The sequence below is a fragment of the Lissotriton helveticus genome, chromosome 7 (genome assembly GCF_964261635.1).
Source record: "Lissotriton helveticus chromosome 7, aLisHel1.1, whole genome shotgun sequence".
NCBI classification, from domain to species: Eukaryota; Metazoa; Chordata; class Amphibia; order Caudata; family Salamandridae; genus Lissotriton; species Lissotriton helveticus.
The window spans coordinates 558,551,252-558,573,836 of NC_136068.1; the positions used below are offsets into that span (position 1 = coordinate 558,551,252).

Here is a 22,585-nt window from a genome sequence, read left to right on the forward strand (position 1 = left end):
CATCCTATGTCTGGGCACTGCTGGGAGTCATATCCACACTCCCCTCCTATGTCTGGGCACTGCTGGGAGTAATATCCAACCACCCATCCTATGTCTGGGCACTGCTGGGAGTCCTGTGCACACACCCCTCCTATGTCAGGGCACTGCTGGGAGTCATATACACACACCCCTCCTATGTCTGGGTACTGCTGGGAGTCATATCCACACCCCCTCCTATGTCTGGGCACTGCTGGGAGTAATATCCAACCTCCCATCCTTTGTCTGGGCACTGCTGGGGGTCCTGTAAACACCCCTCCTATGTCTGGGCACTGCTGGGAGTCCTGTGCACACCCCCTCCTATGTCTGGGCACTGCTGGGAGTCCTATCCAAACCCCCCTCCTATGTCTTGACACTGATGGGAGTCATATCCAGCCACCCATCCTATGTATGGGCACTGCTGGGAGTCCTGTGCACACCCCCTCCTATGTCTGGGCACTGCTGGGAGTCATATTCATACCCCCTCCTATGTCTGGACACGGCTGGGAGTCATATCCAGCCACCCATCCTATGTATGGGCACTGCTGGGAGTTCTGTGTACACCCCCTCCTATGTCTGGGCACTGCTGGGAGTCCTGTGCACACCCCCTCCTATGTCTGGGCACTGCTGGGAGTCATATCCACGCCCCCCTCCTATGTCAGGACACTGCTGGGAGTCATATCCAGTCACACATCCTATGTCTGGGCACTGCTGGGAGTCCTGTGCATACCCCCTCCTATGTCTGGGCACTGCTGGGAGTCCTGTGCACACCCCATCCTATGTCTGGGCACTGCTGGGAGTCATATTCATACCCCCCTCCTCTGTCAGGACACTGCTGGGAGTCATATCCAGCCACCCATCTTATGTCTGGGCACTGCTCGGAGTCCTGTGCATACCCCCTCCTATGTCTGGGCACTGCTGGGAGTCATATCTACATCCCCCTCCTATGTCTGGACACTGCTGGGAGTTATATCCAGCCACCCATCCTATGTCTGGGCACTGCTGGGAGTCCTGTGCACACCCCCTCCTATGTCTGGGCACTGCTGGGAGTCATATTCATAGCCCCCTCCTATGTCTGGACACTGCTGGGAGTCATATCCAGCCACCCATCCTATGTCTGGGCACTGCTGGGAGTCCTGTGTACTCCCCCCTCCTATGTCTGGGCACTGCTGGGAGTCATATCTACATCCCCCTCCTATGTCTGACACTGCTAGGAGTTATATCCAGCCACCCATCCTATGTCTGGGCACTGCTGGGAGTCATATCCACACCCCCCTCCTATGTCTGGGCACTGCTGGGAGTCCTATCCACACCCCCCTCCCATATCTGGACACTGCTGGGAGTCATATCCAGCCACCCATCCTATGTCTGGGCACTGCTGGGAGTCATATCCACACTCCCCTCCTATGTCTGGGCACTGCTGGGAGTAATATCCAACCACCCATCCTATGTCTGGGCACTGCTGGGAGTCCTGTGCACACACCCCTCCTATGTCAGGGCACTGCTGGGAGTCATATCCACACACCCCTCCTATGTCTGGGTACTGCTGGGAGTCATATCCACACCCCCTCCTATGTCTGGGCACTGCTGGGAGTAATATCCAACCTCCCATCCTATGTCTGGGCACTGCTGGGGGCCTGTACACACCCCCTCCTATGTCTGGACACTGCTGGGAGTCCTTTGCACACCCCCTCCTATGTCTGGGCACTGCTGGGAGTCATATCCAAACCCCCCTCCTATGTCTGGACACTGATGGGAGTCATATCCAGCCACCCATCCTATGTATGGGCACTGCTGGGAGTCCTTTGCACACCTCCTCCTATGTCTGGGCACTGCTGGGAGTCATATTCATACCCCCTCCTATGTCTAGACACTGCTGGGAGTCATATCCAGCCACCCATCCTATGTATGGGCACTGCCGGGAGTTCTGTGTACACCCCCTCCTATGTCAGGGCACTGCTGGGAGTCCTGTGCACACCCCCTCCTATGTCTGGGCACTGCTGGGAGTCATATCCACACCCCCCTCCTATGTCAGGACACTGCTTGGAGTCATATCCAGCCACACATCCTATGTCTGGGCACTGCTGGGAGTCCTGTGCATACCCCTTCCTATGTCTGGGCAATGCTGGGGGTCCTGTGCACACCCCCTCCTATGTCTGGGCACTGCTGGGAGTCCTATTCATACCCCCTCCTATGTCAGGACACTGCTGGGAGTCATATCCAGCCACCCATCCTATGTCTGGGCACTGCTGGGAGTCATGTGCATACCCCCTCCTATGTCTGGACACTGCTGGGAGTTATATCCAGCCACCCATCCTATGTCTTGACACTGCTCGGAGTCATATCCAGCCACCCATAATATGTCTGGGCACTGCTGGGGGTCCTGTACACACCCCCTCCTATGTCCGGGCACTGCTGGGAGTCCTGTGCACACCCCCTCCTATGTCTGGGCACTGCTGGGAGTCATATCCAACCCCCCCTCCTATGTCTGGACACTGATGGGGAGTCATATCCGCCACCCATCCTATGTATGGGCACTTCTGGGAGTCCTGTGCACACCCCCTCCTATGTCTGGGCACTGCTGGGAGTCATATCCACCCCCCTCCTATGTCAGGACACTGCTGGGAGTCATATCCAGCCACCCATCCTATGTCTGGGCACTGCTGGGAGTTCTGTGCACACCGCCCTCGTATGTCTGGACACTGCTGGGAGCCCTGTGCACACCCCCCTCCTATTTCTGGGCACTGCTGTGAGTCATATCCACACCCCCCTCCTATGTCTGGGCACTGCTGGGAGTACTGTGCACACCCCCTCCTATGTCTGGGCACTGCTGGGAGTCCTGTGCACACCCCCTCCAATGTCTGGGCACTGCTGGGAGTCATATCCACACCGGATCTATGATGTTACAACGCGTTATTTTACAACGCAGACCGTTACATCGCAATTTTTACAACGCAGGATCCATTACAACGCATGGCATTACAACGCATGGCATTACATCGCAGATGCTATTACAACGCATGGCATTACATCGTAAGTATAGGTAAGTATACCTTTTTAAAAAAAATGTAATTATTTTAATTTAATTTAATTATTTTAATTAAAATACTTTTTAAAATAGTAATTATTTGTATTTAATAATTTTAAATCTATTTATTTAAATTAATTTTAATAAAAATTGTAATTAATTTTATTTAATTAATATAATTAAATTAATTTATTTTAAATATTTTTTTGATTGTAATTAAAATAAATTATTTAAAATAATGTATTTAATTTAATTATTTTAATTAAGAAATGTAATTAATATAATATAATTAATTTTATTTAACTTAAAAACACCCCTGTACCCCAAAACCCAAACCCTGCCCTGAAACCTAAAAACACCCCTGTACCCCAAAACCCAAACCCTGCCCTGAAACCTAAAAACACCCCTGTACCCCAAAACCCAAACCCTGCCCTGAAACCTAAAAACACCCCTGTACCCCAAAACCCAAACCCTGCCCTGAAACCTAAAAACACCCCTGTACCCCAAAACCCAAACCCTGCCCTGAAACCTAAAAACACCCCTGTACCACAAAACCCAAACCCTGCCCTGAAACCTAAAAACACCCCTGTACCCCAAAACCCAAACCCTACCCTGACACCTAAAAACACCCCTGTACCACAAAACCCAAACCCTGCCCTGAAACCTAAAAACACCCCTGTACCCCAAAACCCAAACCCTGCCCTGAAACCTAAAAACACCCCTGTACCCCAAAACCCAAACCCTGCCCTGAAACCTAAAAACACCCCTGTACCCCAAAACCCAAACCCTGCCCTGAAACCTAAAAACACCCCTGTACCCCAAAACCCAAACCCTGCCCTGAAACCTAAAAACACCCCTGTACCCCAAAACCCAAACCCTGCCCTGAAACCTAAAAACACCCCTGTACCCCAAAACCCAAACCCTACCCTGAAACCTAAAAACACCCCTGTACCCCAAAACCCAAACCCTGCCCTGAAACCTAAAAACACCCCTGTACCCCAAAACCCAAACCCTACCCTGAAACCTAAAAACACCCCTGTACCCCAAAACCCAAACCTGAAACCTAAAAACACCCCTGTACCCCAAAACCCAAACCCTGCCCTAAAACATCAGTACACTAATACATATACTCCTATACTCATATTTATTTTAAAAATTACTTAAATTAATAAATTTAATTTATAATATTTAAAAACATAAATAAATATTTTTATTTATTTTTATTTATAATTAATATTAATTAAATCATTTATATAATATTAAATAAAATTTAAATAAATTATATACTTACCAATACTTACGATGTAATGGTATGCGTTGTAATAGCATCTGCGATGTAATGCCATGCGTTGTAATGCCATGCGTTGTAATGGATCCTGCGTTGTAATAGCTGCGTTGTAACAGCATTACGACGTAAAAGTTGCGTTGTAAGTGATACACACCATCCACAGCCCCTCCTGTGCCTGGACACTGCTGGGAGTCCTGTGCACACCCCCTCCTATGTCTGGGCACTGCTGGGAATCCTGTGCACACCCCCTCCTATGTCTGGGCACTGCTGGGAGTCCTGTGCACACCCCCTCCAATGTCTGGGCACTGCTGGGAGTCATATCCACACCCCCCTCCTATGTCTGGACACTGCTGGGAGTCCTGTGCACACCCCCTCCTATGTCTGGGCACTACTGGGAGTCCTGTCACACCCCTTCCTATGTCAGGGCACTGCTGGAAGTCCTGTTCACACCCCCTCCTATGTCTGGGCACTGCTGGGAGTCATATCCACACCCCCTCCTATGTCTGGACACTGCTGGCAGTCATATCCAGCCACCCATCCTATGTCTGGGCACTGCTGGGAGTCCTGTGCATACCCCCTCCTATGTCTGGGCACTGCTGGGAGTCCTGTGCACACCCCCTCCTATGTCTGGGCACTGCTGGGAGTCATATTCATACCCCCTCCTATGTCTGGACACTGCTGGGAGTCATATCCAGCCACCCATCCTATGTCTGGGCACTGCTGGGAGTCCTGTGTACTCCCCCCTCCTATGTCTGGGCACTGCTGGGAGTCATATCTACATCCCCCTCCTATGTCTGGACACTGCTGGGAGTTATATCCAGCCACCCATCCTATGTCTGGGCACTGCTGGGAGTCATATCCACACCCCCCTCCTATGTCTGGGCACTGCTGGGAGTCATATCCACACCCTCCTCCCATGTCTGGACACTGCTGGGAGTCATATCCAGTCACCCATCCTATGTCTGGGCACTGCTGGGAGTGCTGTGCACACACCCCATCTATGTCTGGGCACTGCTGGGAGTCGTATCCAGCCACCCATCCTATGTCTGGGCACTGCTGGGAGTCATATTCATACCCCCCTCCTATGTCAGGACACTGCTGGGAGTCATATCCAGCCACCCATCCTATGTCTGGGCACTGCTGGGAGTCCTGTGCATACCCCCTCCTATGTCTGGGCACTGCTGGGAGTCGTATCTACATCCCCCTCCTATGTCTGGACACTGCTGGGAGTTATATCCAGCCACCCATCCTATGTCTGGACACTGCTGGGAGTCATATCCAGCCACCCATCATATGTCTGGGCACTGCTAGGGGTCCTGTACACACCCCCTCCTATGTCCGGGCACTGCTGCGAGTCCTGTGCATACCCCCTCCTATGTCTGGGCACTGCTGGGAGTCATATCCACACCCCCTCCTATGTCTGCGCACTGCTGGGAGTAATATCCAACCTCCCATCCTATGTCTGGGCACTGCTGGGGGTCCTGTACACACACCCTCCTATGTCTGGGCACTGCTGGGAGTCCTGTGCACACCCCCTCCTATGTCTGGGCACTGCTGGGAGTCATATCCAACCCCCCCCCCTATGTCTGGACACTGATGGGAGTCATATTCAGCCACCCATCCTATGTATGGGCACTGCTGGGAGTTCTGTGTACACCCCCTCCTATGTCTGGGCACTGCTGGGAGTCCTGTGCACACCCCCTCCTATGTCTGGGCACTGCTGGGAGTCATAATCATACCCCCCTCCTATGTCAGGGCACTGCTGGGAGTCATATCCACACACCCCTCCTATGTCTGGGTACTGCTGGGAGCCCTGTGCACACCGCCGTCCTATGTCTGGACACTGCTGGGAGCCCTGTGCACACCCCCCTCCTATTTCTGGGCACTGCTGTGAGTCATATCCACCCCCCCTCCTATGTCTGGGCACTGCTGGGAGTCCTGTGCACACCCCCTCCTATGTCTGGGCACTGCTGGGAGTCATATCCATACCCCCCTCCTATGTCTGGACACTGCTGGGAGTCCTGTACACACCCCCTCCTATGTCTGGGCACTGCTGGGCATCCTGTCACACCCCTTCCTATGTCAGGGCACTGCTGGGAGTCCTGTGTACACCCCCTCATATGTCTGGGCACTGCTGGGAGTCATATCCACACCCCCTCCTATGTCTGGACACTGCTGGCAGTCATATCCAGCCATCCATCCTATGTCTGGGCACTGCTGGGAGTCCTGTGCACACCCCCTCCTATGTCTGGGCACTGCTGGGAGTCATATGCATACCCCCTCCTATGTCTGGACACTGCTGGCAGTCATATCCAGCCCCCCTCCTATGTCTGGGCACTGCTGGGAGTCCTGTGCACACCCCCTCCTATGTCTGGGCACTGCTGGGAGTCATATTCACACCCCCTCCTATGTCTGGACACTGCTGGGAGTTATATCCAGCCACCCATTATATGTCTGGGCACTGCTGGGAGTCCTGTCTACTCCCCCCTACTATGTCTGAGCACTGCTGGGAGTCATATCTACATCCCCCTCCTATGTCTGGACACTGCTGGAAGTTATATCCAGCCACCCATCCTATGTCTGGGCACTGCTGGGAGTCATATCCACACCCCCCTCCTATGTCTGGGCACTGCTGGGAGTCATATCCACACCCCCTCCCATATCTGGACACTGCTGGGAGTCATATCCAGCCACCCATCCTATGTCTGGGCACTGCTGGGGGTCCTGTACACACCCCATCCTATGTCTGGGCACTGCTGGGAGTCCTGTGCACACCCCCTCCTATTTCTGGGCACTGCTGTGAGTCATATCCGCACCCCCCTCCTATGTCTGGGCACTGCCGAGAGTCCTGTGCACACCCCCCTCCTATGTCTGGGCACTGCTGGGAGTCCTGTGCACACCCCCTCCTATGTCTGGGCTTTGCTGGGAGTCATATCCACACACCCTCCTATGTCTGGACACTGCTGGGAGTCCTGTGCACACCCCCTCCTATGTCTGGGCACTGCTGGGAGTCCTGTTACACCCCTTCCTATGTCAGGGCACTGCTGGGAGTCCTGTGCACACCCCCTCCTATGTCTGGGCACTGCTGGGAGTCATATCCACACCCCCTCCTATGTCTGGACACTGCTGGCAGTCATATCCAGCCACCCATCCTATGTCTGGGCACTGCTGGGAGTCCTCTGCATACCCCCTCCTATGTCTGGGCACTGCTGGGAGTCCTGTGCACACCCCCTCCTATGGCTGGGCACTGCTGGGAGTCATATTCATACCCCCCTCCTATGTCTGGACACTGCAGGGAGTCATATCCAGCCACCCATCCTATGTCTGGGCACTGCTGGGAGTCCTGTGTACTCCCCCCTCCTATGTCTGGGCACTGCTGGGAGTCCTGTGCACACCCCCTCCTATGTCTGGGCACTGCTGGGAGTCATATCCAAACCCCCCTCCTATGTCTGGACACTGATGGGAGTCATATCCAGCCACCCATCCTATGTATGGGCACTGCTGGGAGTTCTGAGTACACCCCCTCCTATGTCTGGGCACTGCTGGGAGTCATATCCACACCCCCCTCCTATGTCAGGACACTGCTGGGAGTCCTATCCAGCCACCCATCCTATGTCTGGGCACTGCTGGGAGTCCTGTGCACACCACCCTCGTATGTCTGGACACTGCTAGGAGCCCTGTGCACCCCCCCCTCCTATTTCTGGGCACTGCTGTGAGTCATATCCACACCCCCCTCCTATGTCTGGGCACTGCTGGGAGTCCTGTGCACACCCCCTCCTATGTCTGGGCACTGCTGGGAGTCCTGTGCACCCCCCGTCCAATGTCTGGGCACTGCTGGGAGTCATATCCACACCCCCCTCCTATGTCTGGACACTGCTGGGAGTCCTGTGCACACCCCCTCCTATGTCTGGGCACTGCTGGGAGTCATATCCACACCCCCCTCCTATGTCTGGGCACTGCTGGGAGTCATATCCACACCCTCCTCCCATGTCTGGACACTGCTGGGAGTCATATCCAGTCACCCATCCTATGTCTGGGCACTGCTGGGAGTGCTGTGCACACACCCCATCTATGTCTGGGCACTGCTGGGAGTCGTATCCAGCCACCCATCCTATGTCTGGGCACTGCTGGGAGTCATATTCATACCCCCCTCCTTTGTCAGGACACTGCTGGGAGTCATATCCAGCCACCCATCCTATGTCTGGGCACTGCTGGGAGTCCTGTGCATACCCCCTCCTATGTCTGGGCACTGCTGGGAGTCGTATCTACATCCCCCTCCTATGTCTGGACACTGCTGGGAGTTATATCCAGCCACCCATCCTATGTCTGGACACTGCTGGGAGTCATATCCAGCCACCCATCATATGTCTGGGCACTGCTAGGGGTCCTGTACACACCCCCTCCTATGTCTGGGCACTGCTGCGAGTCCTGTGCATACCCCCTCCTATGTCTGGGCACTGCTGGGAGTCATATCCACACCCCCTCCTATGTCTGGGCACTGCTGGGAGTAATATCCAACCTCCCATCCTATGTCTGGGCACTGCTGGGGGTCCTGTACACACACCCTCCTATGTCTGGGCACTGCTGGGAGTCCTGTGCACACCCCCTCCTATGTCTGGGCACTGCTGGGAGTCATATCCAAACCCCCCTCCTATGTCTGGACACTGATGGGAGTCATATTCAGCCACCCATCCTATGTATGGGCACTGCTGGGAGTTCTGTGTACACCCCCTCCTATGTCTGGGCACTGCTGGGAGTCCTGTGCACACCCCCTCCTATGTCTGGGCACTGCTGGGAGTCATAATCATACCCCCCTCCTATGTCAGGGCACTGCTGGGAGTCATATCCACACACCCCTCCTATGTCTGGGTACTGCTGGGAGCCCTGTGCACACCGCCGTCCTATGTCTGGACACTGCTGGGAGCCCTGTGCACACCCCCCTCCTATTTCTGGGCACTGCTGTGAGTCATATCCACCCCCCCTCCTATGTCTGGGCACTGCTGGGAGTCCTGTGCACACCCCCTCCTATGTCTGGGCACTGCTGGGAGTCATATCCATACCCCCCTCCTATGTCTGGACACTGCTGGGAGTCCTGTACACACCCCCTCCTATGTCTGGGCACTGCTGGGCGTCCTGTCACACCCCTTCCTATGTCAGGGCACTGCTGGGAGTCATATCCACACCCCCTCCTATGTCTGGGCACTGCTGGCAGTCATATCCAGCCATCCATCCTATGTCTGGGCACTGCTGGGAGTCCTGTGCATACCCCCTCCTATGTCTGGGCACTGCTGGGAGTCCTGTGCTCACCCCCTCCTATGTCTGGGCACTGCTGGGAGTCATATTCATACCCCCCTCCTATGTCTGGACACTGCTGGGAGTCATATCCAGCCACCCATCCTATGTCTGGGCACTGCTGGGAGTCCTGTGTACTCCCCCCCCCCCCCTCCTATGTCTGGGCACTGCTGGGAGTCATATCTACATCCCCCTCCTATGTCTGGACACTGCTGGGAGTTATATCCAGCCACCCATCCTATGTCTGGGCACTGCTGGGAGTCATATCCACACCCCCCTCCTATGTCTTGGCACTGCTGGGAGTCATATCCACACACCCCTCCCATATCTGGACACTGCTGGGAGTCATATCCAGCCACCCATCCTATGTCTGGGCACTGCTGGGAGTCATATCCACACTCCCCTCCTATGTCTGGGCACTGCTGGGAGTAATATCCAACCACCCATCCTATGTCTGGGCACTGCTGGGAGTCCTGTGCACACACCCCTCCTATGTCAGGGCACTGCTGGGAGTCATATACACACACCCCTCCTATGTCTGGGCACTGCTGGGAGTAATATCCAACCTCCCATCCTTTGTCTGGGCACTGCTGGGGGTCCTGTAAACACCCCTCCTATGTCTGGGCACTGCTGGGAGTCCTGTGCACACCCCCTCCTATGTCTGGGCACTGCTGGGAGTCCTATCCAAACCCCCCTCCTATGTCTTGACACTGATGGGAGTCATATCCAGCCACCCATCCTATGTATGGGCACTGCTGGGAGTCCTGTGCACACCCCCTCCTATGTCTGGGCACTGCTGGGAGTCATATTCATACCCCCTCCTATGTCTGGACACTGCTGGGAGTCATATCCAGCCACCCATCCTATGTATGGGCACTGCTGGGAGTTCTGTGTACACCCCCTCCTATGTCTGGGCACTGCTGGGAGTCCTGTGCACACCCCCTCCTATGTCTGGGCACTGCTGGGAGTCATATCCACGCCCCCCTCCTATGTCAGGACACTGCTGGGAGTCATATCCAGCCACACATCCTATGTCTGGGCACTGCTGGGAGTCCTGTGCATACCCCCTCCTATGTCTGGGCACTGCTGGGAGTCATATCCAGCCACCCATCCTATGTATGGGCACTGCTGGGAGTTCTGAGTACACCCCCTCCTATGTCTGGGCACTGCTGGGAGTCATATCCACACCCCCCTCCTATGTCAGGACACTGCTGGGAGTCATATCCAAACCCCCCTCCTATGTCTGGACACTGATGGGAGTCATATCCAGCCACCCATCCTATGTATGGGCACTGCTGGGAGTTCTGAGTACACCCCCTCCTATGTCTGGGCACTGCTGGGAGTCATATCCACACCCCCCTCCTATGTCAGGACACTGCTGGGAGTCCTATCCAGCCACCCATCCTATGTCTGGGCACTGCTGGGAGTCCTGTGCACACCACCCTCGTATGTCTGGACACTGCTAGGAGCCCTGTGCACCCCCCCCTCCTATTTCTGGGCACTGCTGTGAGTCATATCCACACCCCCCTCCTATGTCTGGGCACTGCTGGGAGTCCTGTGCACACCCCCTCCTATGTCTGGGCACTGCTGGGAGTCCTGTGCACCCCCCGTCCAATGTCTGGGCACTGCTGGGAGTCATATCCACACCCCCCTCCTATGTCTGGACACTGCTGGGAGTCCTGTGCACACCCCCTCCTATGTCTGGGCACTGCTGGGAGTCATATCCACACCCCCCTCCTATGTCTGGGCACTGCTGGGAGTCATATCCACACCCTCCTCCCATGTCTGGACACTGCTGGGAGTCATATCCAGTCACCCATCCTATGTCTGGGCACTGCTGGGAGTGCTGTGCACACACCCCATCTATGTCTGGGCACTGCTGGGAGTCGTATCCAGCCACCCATCCTATGTCTGGGCACTGCTGGGAGTCATATTCATACCCCCCTCCTTTGTCAGGACACTGCTGGGAGTCATATCCAGCCACCCATCCTATGTCTGGGCACTGCTGGGAGTCCTGTGCATACCCCCTCCTATGTCTGGGCACTGCTGGGAGTCGTATCTACATCCCCCTCCTATGTCTGGACACTGCTGGGAGTTATATCCAGCCACCCATCCTATGTCTGGACACTGCTGGGAGTCATATCCAGCCACCCATCATATGTCTGGGCACTGCTAGGGGTCCTGTACACACCCCCTCCTATGTCTGGGCACTGCTGCGAGTCCTGTGCATACCCCCTCCTATGTCTGGGCACTGCTGGGAGTCATATCCACACCCCCTCCTATGTCTGGGCACTGCTGGGAGTAATATCCAACCTCCCATCCTATGTCTGGGCACTGCTGGGGGTCCTGTACACACACCCTCCTATGTCTGGGCACTGCTGGGAGTCCTGTGCACACCCCCTCCTATGTCTGGGCACTGCTGGGAGTCATATCCAAACCCCCCTCCTATGTCTGGACACTGATGGGAGTCATATTCAGCCACCCATCCTATGTATGGGCACTGCTGGGAGTTCTGTGTACACCCCCTCCTATGTCTGGGCACTGCTGGGAGTCCTGTGCACACCCCCTCCTATGTCTGGGCACTGCTGGGAGTCATAATCATACCCCCCTCCTATGTCAGGGCACTGCTGGGAGTCATATCCACACACCCCTCCTATGTCTGGGTACTGCTGGGAGCCCTGTGCACACCGCCGTCCTATGTCTGGACACTGCTGGGAGCCCTGTGCACACCCCCCTCCTATTTCTGGGCACTGCTGTGAGTCATATCCACCCCCCCTCCTATGTCTGGGCACTGCTGGGAGTCCTGTGCACACCCCCTCCTATGTCTGGGCACTGCTGGGAGTCATATCCATACCCCCCTCCTATGTCTGGACACTGCTGGGAGTCCTGTACACACCCCCTCCTATGTCTGGGCACTGCTGGGCGTCCTGTCACACCCCTTCCTATGTCAGGGCACTGCTGGGAGTCATATCCACACCCCCTCCTATGTCTGGGCACTGCTGGCAGTCATATCCAGCCATCCATCCTATGTCTGGGCACTGCTGGGAGTCCTGTGCATACCCCCTCCTATGTCTGGGCACTGCTGGGAGTCCTGTGCTCACCCCCTCCTATGTCTGGGCACTGCTGGGAGTCATATTCATACCCCCCTCCTATGTCTGGACACTGCTGGGAGTCATATCCAGCCACCCATCCTATGTCTGGGCACTGCTGGGAGTCCTGTGTACTCCCCCCCCCCCCTCCTATGTCTGGGCACTGCTGGGAGTCATATCTACATCCCCCTCCTATGTCTGGACACTGCTGGGAGTTATATCCAGCCACCCATCCTATGTCTGGGCACTGCTGGGAGTCATATCCACACCCCCCTCCTATGTCTTGGCACTGCTGGGAGTCATATCCACACACCCCTCCCATATCTGGACACTGCTGGGAGTCATATCCAGCCACCCATCCTATGTCTGGGCACTGCTGGGAGTCATATCCACACTCCCCTCCTATGTCTGGGCACTGCTGGGAGTAATATCCAACCACCCATCCTATGTCTGGGCACTGCTGGGAGTCCTGTGCACACACCCCTCCTATGTCAGGGCACTGCTGGGAGTCATATACACACACCCCTCCTATGTCTGGGCACTGCTGGGAGTAATATCCAACCTCCCATCCTTTGTCTGGGCACTGCTGGGGGTCCTGTAAACACCCCTCCTATGTCTGGGCACTGCTGGGAGTCCTGTGCACACCCCCTCCTATGTCTGGGCACTGCTGGGAGTCCTATCCAAACCCCCCTCCTATGTCTTGACACTGATGGGAGTCATATCCAGCCACCCATCCTATGTATGGGCACTGCTGGGAGTCCTGTGCACACCCCCTCCTATGTCTGGGCACTGCTGGGAGTCATATTCATACCCCCTCCTATGTCTGGACACTGCTGGGAGTCATATCCAGCCACCCATCCTATGTATGGGCACTGCTGGGAGTTCTGTGTACACCCCCTCCTATGTCTGGGCACTGCTGGGAGTCCTGTGCACACCCCCTCCTATGTCTGGGCACTGCTGGGAGTCATATCCACGCCCCCCTCCTATGTCAGGACACTGCTGGGAGTCATATCCAGCCACACATCCTATGTCTGGGCACTGCTGGGAGTCCTGTGCATACCCCCTCCTATGTCTGGGCACTGCTGGGAGTCCTGTGCACACCCCCTCCTATGTCTGGGCACTGCTGGGAGTCATATTCATACCCCCCTCCTATGTCAGGACACTGCTGGGAGTCATATCCAGCCACCCATCTTATGTCTGGGCACTGCTCGGAGTCCTGTGCATACCCACTCCTATGTCTGGGCACTGCTGGGAGTCATATCTACATCCCCCTCCTATGTCTGGACACTGCTGGGAGTCCTGTGCACACCCCCTCCTATGTCTGGGCACTGCTGGGAGTCATATTCATAGCCCCCTCCTATGTCTGGACACTGCTGGGAGTCATATCCAGCCACCCATCCTATGTCTGGGCACTGCTGGGAGTCCTGTGTACTCCCCCCTCCTATGTCTGGGCACTGCTGGGAGTCATATCCACACCCCCCTCCTATGTCTGGGCACTGCTGGGAGTCCTATCCACACCCCCCTCCCATATCTGGACACTGCTGGGAGTCATATCCAGCCACCCATCCTATGTCTGGGCACTGCTGGGAGTAATATCCAACCACCCATCCTATGTCTGGGCACTGCTGGGAGTCCTGTGCACACACCCCTCCTATGTCAGGGCACTGCTGGGAGTCATATCCACACACCCCTCCTATGTCTGGGTACTGCTGGGAGTCATATCCACACCCCCTCCTATGTCTGGGCACTGCTGGGAGTAATATCCAACCTCCCATCCTATGTCTGGGCACTGCTGGGGGTCCTGTACACACCCCCTCCTATGTCTGGACACTGCTGGGAGTCCTGTGCACACCCCCTCCTATGTCTGGGCACTGCTGGGAGTCATATCCAAACCCCCCTCCTATGTCTGGACACTGATGGGAGTCATATCCAGCCACCCATCCTATGTATGGGCACTGCTGGGAGTCCTTTGCACACCCCCTCCTATGTCTGGGCACTGCTGGGAGTCCTATTCATACCCCCTCCTATGTCTAGACTCTGCTGGGAGTCATATCCAGCCACCCATCCTATGTATGGGCACTGCCGGGAGTTCTGTGTACACCCCCTCCTATGTCAGGGCACTGCTGGGAGTCCTGTGCACACCCCCTCCTATGTCTGGGCACTGCTGGGAGTCATATCCACACCCCCCTCCTATGTCAGGACACTGCTTGGAGTCATATCCAGCCACACATCCTATGTCTGGGCACTGCTGGGAGTCCTGTGCATACCCCCTCCTATGTCTGGGCACTGCTGGGAGTCCTGTGCACACCCCCTCCTATGTCTGGGCACTGCTGGGAGTCCTATTCATACCCCCTCCTATGTCAGGACACTGCTGGGAGTCATATCCAGCCACCCATCCTATGTCTGGGCACTGCTGGGAGTCATGTGCATACCCCCTCCTATGTCTGGACACTGCTGGGAGTTATATCCAGCCACCCATCCTATGTCTTGACACTGCTCGGAGTCATATCCAGCCACCCATAATATGTCTGGGCACTGCTGGGGGTCCTGTACACACACCCTCCTATGTCCGGGCACTGCTGGGAGTCCTGTGCACACCCCCTCCTATGTCTGGGCACTGCTGGGAGTCATATCCAACCCCCCCTCCTATGTCTGGACACTGATGGGGAGTCATATCCGCCACCCATCCTATGTATGGGCACTTCTGGGAGTCCTGTGCACACCCCCTCCTATGTCTGGGCACTGCTGGGAGTCATATCCACCCCCCCCCCTCCTATGTCAGGACACTGCTGGGAGTCATATCCAGCCACCCATCCTATGTCTGGGCATTGCTGGGAGTTCTGTGCACACCGCCCTCGTATGTCTGGACACTGCTGGGAGCCCTGTGCACACCCCCCTCCTATTTCTGGGCACTGCTGTGAGTCATATCCACACCCCCCTCCTATGTCTGGGCACTGCTGGGAGTACTGTGCACACCCCCTCCTATGTCTGGGCACTGCTGGGAGTCCTGTGCACACCCCCTCCAATGTCTGGGCACTGCTGGGAGTCATATCCACACCCCCTCCTGTGTCTGGACACTGCTGGGAGTCCTGTGCACACCGCCCTCGTATGTCTGGACACTGCTGGGAGCCCTGTGCACACCCCCCTCCTATTTCTGGGCACTGCTGTGAGTCATATCCACACCCCCCTCCTATGTCTGGGCACTGCTGGGAGTACTGTGCACACCCCCTCCTATGTCTGGGCACTGCTGGGAGTCCTGTGCACACCCCCTCCAATGTCTGGGCACTGCTGGGAGTCATATCCACACCCCCTCCTGTGTCTGGACACTGCTGGGAGTCCTGTGGACACCCCCTCCTATGTCTGGGCACTGCTGGGAATCCTGTGCACACCCCCTCCTATGTCTGGGCACTGCTGGGAGTCCTGTGCACACCCCCTCCAATGTCTGGGCACTGCTGGGAGTCATATCCACACCCCCTCCTATGTCTGGACACTGCTGGCAGTCATATCCAGCCACCCATCCTATGTCTGGGCACTGCTGGGAGTCCTGTGCATACCCCCTCCTATGTCTGGGCACTGCTGGGAGTCCTGTGCACACCCCCTCCTATGTCTGGGCACTGCTGGGAGTCATATTCATACCCCCTCCTATGTCTGGACACTGCTGGGAGTCATATCCAGCCACCCATCCTATGTCTGGGCACTGCTGGGAGTCCTGTGTACTCCCCCCTCCTATGTCTGGGCACTGCTGGGAGTCATATCTACATCCCCCTCCTATGTCTGGACACTGCTGGGAGTTATATCCAGCCACCCATCCTATGTCTGGGCACTGCTGGGAGTCATATCCACACCCCCCTCCTATGTCTGGGCACTGCTGGGAGTCATATCCACACCCCCCTCCTATGTCTGGGCACTGCTGGGAGTCATATCCACACCCTCCTCCCATGTCTGGACACTGCTGGGAGTCATATCCAGTCACCCATCCTATGTCTGGGCACTGCTGGGAGTGCTGTGCACACACCCCATCTATGTCTGGGCACTGCTGGGAGTCGTATCCAGCCACCCATCCTATGTCTGGGCACTGCTGGGAGTCATATTCATACCCCCCTCCTATGTCAGGACACTGCTGGGAGTCATATCCAGCCACCCATCCTATGTCTGGGCACTGCTGGGAGTCCTGTGCATACCCCCTCCTATGTCTGGGCACTGCTGGGAGTCGTATCTACATCCCCCTCCTATGTCTGGACACTGCTGGGAGTTATATCCAGCCACCCATCCTATGTCTGGACACTGCTGGGAGTCATATCCAGCCACCCATCATATGTCTGGGCACTGCTAGGGGTCCTGTACACACCCCCCTCCTATGTCCGGGCACTGCTGCGAGTCCTGTGCATACCCCCTCCTATGTCTGGGCACTGCTGGGAGTCATATCCACACCCCCTCCTATGTCTGCGCACTGCTGGGAGTAATATCCAACCTCCCATCCTATGTCTGGGCACTGCTGGGGGTCCTGTACACACACCCTCCTATGTCTGGGCACTGCTGGGAGTCCTGTGCACACCCCCTCCTATGTCTGGGCACTGCTGGGAGTCAGATCCAAACCCCCCTCCTATGTCTGAACACTGATGGGAGTCATATTCAGCCACCCATCCTATGTATGGGCACTGCTGGGAGTTCTGTGTACACCCCCTCCTATGTCTGGGCACTGCTGGGAGTCCTGTGCACACCCCCTCCTATGTCTGGGCACTGCTGGGAGTCATAATCATACCCCCCTCCTATGTCAGGGCACTGCTGGGAGTCATGTCCACACACCCCTCCTATGTCTGGGTACTGCTGGGAGCCCTGTGCACACCGCCGTCCTATGTCTGGACACTGCTGGGAGCCCTGTGCACACCCCCCTCCTATTTCTGGGCACTGCTGTGAGTCATATCCACCCCCCCTCCTATGTCTGGGCACTGCTGGGAGTCCTGTGCACACCCCCTCCTATGTCTGGGCACTGCTGGGAGTCATATCCATACCCCCCTCCTATGTCTGGACACTGCTGGGAGTCCTGTACACACCCCCTCCTATGTCTGGGCACTGCTGGGCGTCCTGTCACACCCCTTCCTATGTCAGGGCACTGCTGGGAGTCCTGTGTACACCCCCTCATATGTCTGGGCACTGCTGGGAGTCATATCCACACCCCCTCCTATGTCTGGACACTGCTGGCAGTCATATCCAGCCATCCATCCTATGTCTGGGCACTGCTGGGAGTCCTGTGCACACCCCCTCCTATGTCTGGGCACTGCTGGGAGTCATATTCATACCCCCTCCTATGTCTGGACACTGCTGGCAGTCATATCCAGCCCCCCCTCCTATGTCTGGGCACTGCTGGGAGTCCTGTGCACACCCCCTCCTATGTCTGGGCACTGCTGGGAGTCATATTCATACCCCCTCCTATGTCTGGACACTGCTGGGAGTTATATCCAGCCACCCATTATATGTCTGGGCACTGCTGGGAGTCCTGTCTACTCCCCCCTACTATGTCTGAGCACTGCTGGGAGTCATATCTACATCCCCCTCCTATGTCTGGACACTGCTGGAAGTTATATCCAGCCACCCATCCTATGTCTGGGCACTGCTGGGAGTCATATCCACACCCCCTCCTATGTCTGGGCACTGCTGGGAGTCATATCCACACCCCCCTCCCATATCTGGACACTGCTGGGAGTCATATCCAGCCACCCATCCTATGTCTGGGCACTGCTGGGGGTCCTGTACACACCCCATCCTATGTCTGGGCACTGCTGGGAGTCCTGTGCACACCCCCTCCTATGTCTGGGCACTGCTGGGAGTCATATCCAAACCCCCCTCCTATGTCTGGACACTGCTGGGAGTCCTATCCAGCCACCCATCCTATGTCTGGGCACTGCTGGGAGTCCTGTGCACACCGCCCTCCTATGTCTGGACACTGCTGGGAGCTTGTGCACCCCCCTCCTATTTCTGGGCACTGCTGTGAGTCATATCCACACGGCCCTCCTATGTCTTGGCACTGCTGGGAATCCTGTGCACACCCCCCTCCTATGTCTGGGCACTGCTGGGAGTCCTGTGCACACTCCCTCCTATGTCTGGGCACTGCTGGGAGTCATATCCACACCCCCCTCCTATGTATGTGCACTGCTGGGAGTCATATCCACACCCCCCTCCCATGTCTGGACACTGCTGGGAGTCATATCCAGCCACCCATCCTATATCTGGGCACTGCTGGGAGTCATATCCACACTCCCATCCTATGTCTGAGCACTGCTGGGAGTAATATCCAACCACCCATCATATGTCTGGGCACTGCTGGGGGTCCTGTACACACCCCATCCTATGTCTGGGCACTGCTGGGAGTCCTGTGGACACCCCCTCCTATGTCTGGGCACTGCTGGGAGTCATATCCATACCCCCCTCCTATGTCTGGACACTGCTGGGAGTCCTATCCAGCCACCCATCCTATGTCTGGGCACTGCTGGGGGTCCTGTACACACCCCATCCTATGTCTGGGCACTGCTGGGAGTCCTGTGCACACCCCCTCCTATGTCTGGGCACTGCTGGGAGTCATATCCAAACCCCCCTCCTATGTCTGGACACTGATGGGAGTCATATCCAGCCACCCATCCTATGTATGGGCACTGCTGGGAGTTCTGTGTACACCCCCTCCTATGTCTGGGCACTGCTGGGAGTCCTGTGCACACCCCCTCCTATGTCTGGGCACTGCTGGGAGTCATATCCACACCCCCCTCCTATGTCAGGACACTGCTGGGAGTCATATCCAGCCACCCATCCTATGTCTGGGCACTGCTGGGAGTCCTGTGCACACTGCCCTCCTATGTCTGGACACTGCTGGGAGGTTGTGCACACCCCCTCCTATTTCTGGGCACTGCTGTGAGTCATATCCACACCCCCCTCCTATGTCTGGGCACTGCTGGGAGTCATATCCAGCCACCCATCCTATATCTGGGCACTGCTGGGAGTCATATCCACACTCCCCTCCTATGTCTGGGCACTGCTGGGAGTCATATCCACACCCCCCTCCCATGTCTGGACACTGCTGGGAGTCATATCCAGCCACCCATCCTATATCTGGGCACTGCTGGGAGTCATAACCACACTCCCCTCCTATGTCTGGGCACTGCTGGGAGTAATATCCAACCACCCATCATATGTCTGGGCACTGCTGGGAGTCCTGTGCACACCCCCTCCTATGTTTGGGCACTGCTGGGAGTCCTGTGGACACCCCCTCCTATGTCTGGGCACTGCTGGGAGTCATATCCATACCCCCCTCCTATGTCTGGACACTGCTGGGAGTCCTATCCAGCCACCCCTCCTATGTCTGGGCACTGCTGTGAGTCCTGTGCACACCCCCTCCTATGTCTGGGCACTGCTGGGAGTCATATCCACACCCCCTCCTATGTCTGGACACTGCTGGGAGTCATATCCAGCCACCCATCCTATGTCTGAGCACTGCTGGGACAGGTCTAAAACTGGAGCAAACCAATAATTGGATGTATACTCAAGTTTTGAAGGGTCTATTTGTCAGAGAAGATAAGTGTCATGTTTGAAGTATGATGTAAAGCTGTTCCACAATCTCATATATTAAGCTTATTATGTGACATTCAGTGCTCGGTCAAAGCCCTGCTGCCAGACAACAAACAGCTCACAGAGCAGAGGCAGGCTGCAAGTAAGTATGGAAAAGAAACACTGGCAAAGCCAAATGGTCCTCCCTACATGAGGTATCGAATATGTAAACGTTCCAGCCTTGTTAAACAGCAGTGCATCTGCTGTACAACATGGCTCAAACATTGAGAAAGCCAATACCTCCCGTAGGCGAGACCTTTTGGCTTTTTGGCCAGTGTTCAGTAAAGTCACCCTGAGTCACATACCGCTCGCCTCTGTGTTTCTCATATTTCTATGTTTGTTTCATAAGCTTTGTTGTCATTTCGCACCTTAAAAAAGACAAATCCGTGTCTTTCAGTGTATTTCAAATAGGTCCACTTAACCAATCCCTTACCTCTAAGATTTGTTTCCCCCTGTTACTTTCTTTTTGCCATTCAATGTTTGATGTTTTACCCCAAGTATGTTCTTATTCAAGTCACAACACTGTCAGAGTAACATCACTTAAGGGACCAAACACGGCTAATAGACATTCGCATTGCCGAGACCTAGAGGCTTTGCCAATGCTTGTTTTATTATGGTTTTGAAACGTTTGCCAGCCAGACCCTATGATCTTGTGAAAAACACCCACACAGTACAAGAATTCAAAAGGAGTATAGTTGCTGGGACATGCATTGCTTACCTGCGCCCAGAGAATGACACGGGTTGGCAAAGAGTAAAAAAAATCATTACCATCACAGAAAATCCCTGAAAATTTATCTCACACAATCTCAAACTAATGTATCTTCCCCCTGTCATTTTCCCTCACCACCATATGGTATTTTGTATGCAGATGTAATACCTCTCAGTTTGAGTCCCCCTAAAGGTATAGATACTTTATATAGACTGGTTTGGACCCCCAGAATTCGTGTGCCAGGTTTTTGCCGTCCGAGCTGGCAACCCAACTTAATTTCCCACATATTATCAAATGGTGTAATATGGCGTGCATGATAAGACTCTTAGGTTTGTCAAGATTCCAGGTTCTATCCTTGCAGTTACCGGATAATGCCATTTTCTTGAGATTGTGATCTATTTTGAAGTAATATTAGGATATTTCTTGAAGATGTGTGTTAAACCATAACCCACTGTTAATAAATGTAATTTTTGTAACGTCTTGTTGCACATTGTGAACCACTTTCGTTCCTTTTCCAAACAGTGTATAATTTCCGGGTCTTTGTCGGTTGCAGCTGCCAATAAACCCCGGATCGGCCTGGTAAGAGAATCCTTAAAATAGTATTGGGCTGACATTTTTTTCCGACCTGTTTTTATGAGGTCTCTTATTCTCTTCTTTCTGTCCAATACTAACTTTCTCTGAGTCTCTTACAAACGACCGCATCATTCTTTAATTTGTTTTCCGTCTTACAATAAATTGTCTCTGTGTCTGACTCACCTGTATCGGCTTACTCTTTAAAATTACCTGTAATATGTCACTTACTTGGTTAGGGACTCTCTCTTTTAAAATCAGTAGGCACAATTTTAATGTTTTGTTCAAATGAAGCTCGTGTTTTCAGACTTAAAATGCCACCAAGTTCCTCAACAAAAGGATCTTGATACTGAGCAATCAACCGGTAAATTGCCTTGTATACATTTTGTGCACATATTTAGAACTGTATACTATTGTGTGGTAATGTGTGGATGCTCAAAGAGAAAACAGCTTAACATAACAACCTGAGGCTGACAGCCTGTCGTCAGAGCAGCTGGCCCTGTATTTTTTAAGGTTGTCTCTTTCAGACGAATGAGAAATGCATATGTGTAGACAGGGCCGGCTTTAGTGCTGGTGGTGTCCGGTGCAACAATCATTATTGCTGCCCCCACACCCCATGACTGCCTCCTCAGATTCTCTCACTACCACTTGCTAAAGTGCCCCTCATCTCTCCAATCATAAGTTATTGCTAAACACAGCGCTTCCCCCTGAAATATGCACCCCCTCCAGAGTTCCGCGCCCTGTGCGGCCGCACTGGTCGCACTGCCCTAAAGCCGGCACTGTGCGTAGAGCAGCCACAATGTTTGACAGTCACCCGAGTTACATTTATGGCACTTTTTGACAAAAGCCCCTCAAAATGAGTTCTCAAATCTCCTCCGGTTCATTTGGCCTCCTAACCCTAAATTGTCATATTGCCTCAAATATACAGTCCTATTTTAATCCTTTGTATTCTGGTACTTGGAGTCTGATATGTATAATGAAACAAAAAAAACTAAGTG

General features: G+C 54.7%; 1 protein-coding gene across 4 annotated transcripts in view; it reads left to right on the plus strand.

Moving 5' to 3' along the window:
- The window catches only part of LOC144766889 (membrane-spanning 4-domains subfamily A member 4D-like), a 724,286-nt gene that overhangs the window by 458,344 nt on the left and 243,357 nt on the right, over nucleotides 1-22,585 (plus strand). For 3 of the 4 annotated variants that reach the window (XM_078650596.1, XM_078650599.1, XM_078650597.1), the window contains one exon: nucleotides 21,540-21,596. The exons of the other annotated variant lie outside the window; for it this stretch is intronic. In XM_078650596.1, coding sequence (XP_078506722.1) covers nucleotides 21,540-21,596 — 57 coding nt within the window. The remainder of the gene's footprint in view (nucleotides 1-21,539; nucleotides 21,597-22,585) is intronic. 4 annotated transcript variants of the gene reach the window in all.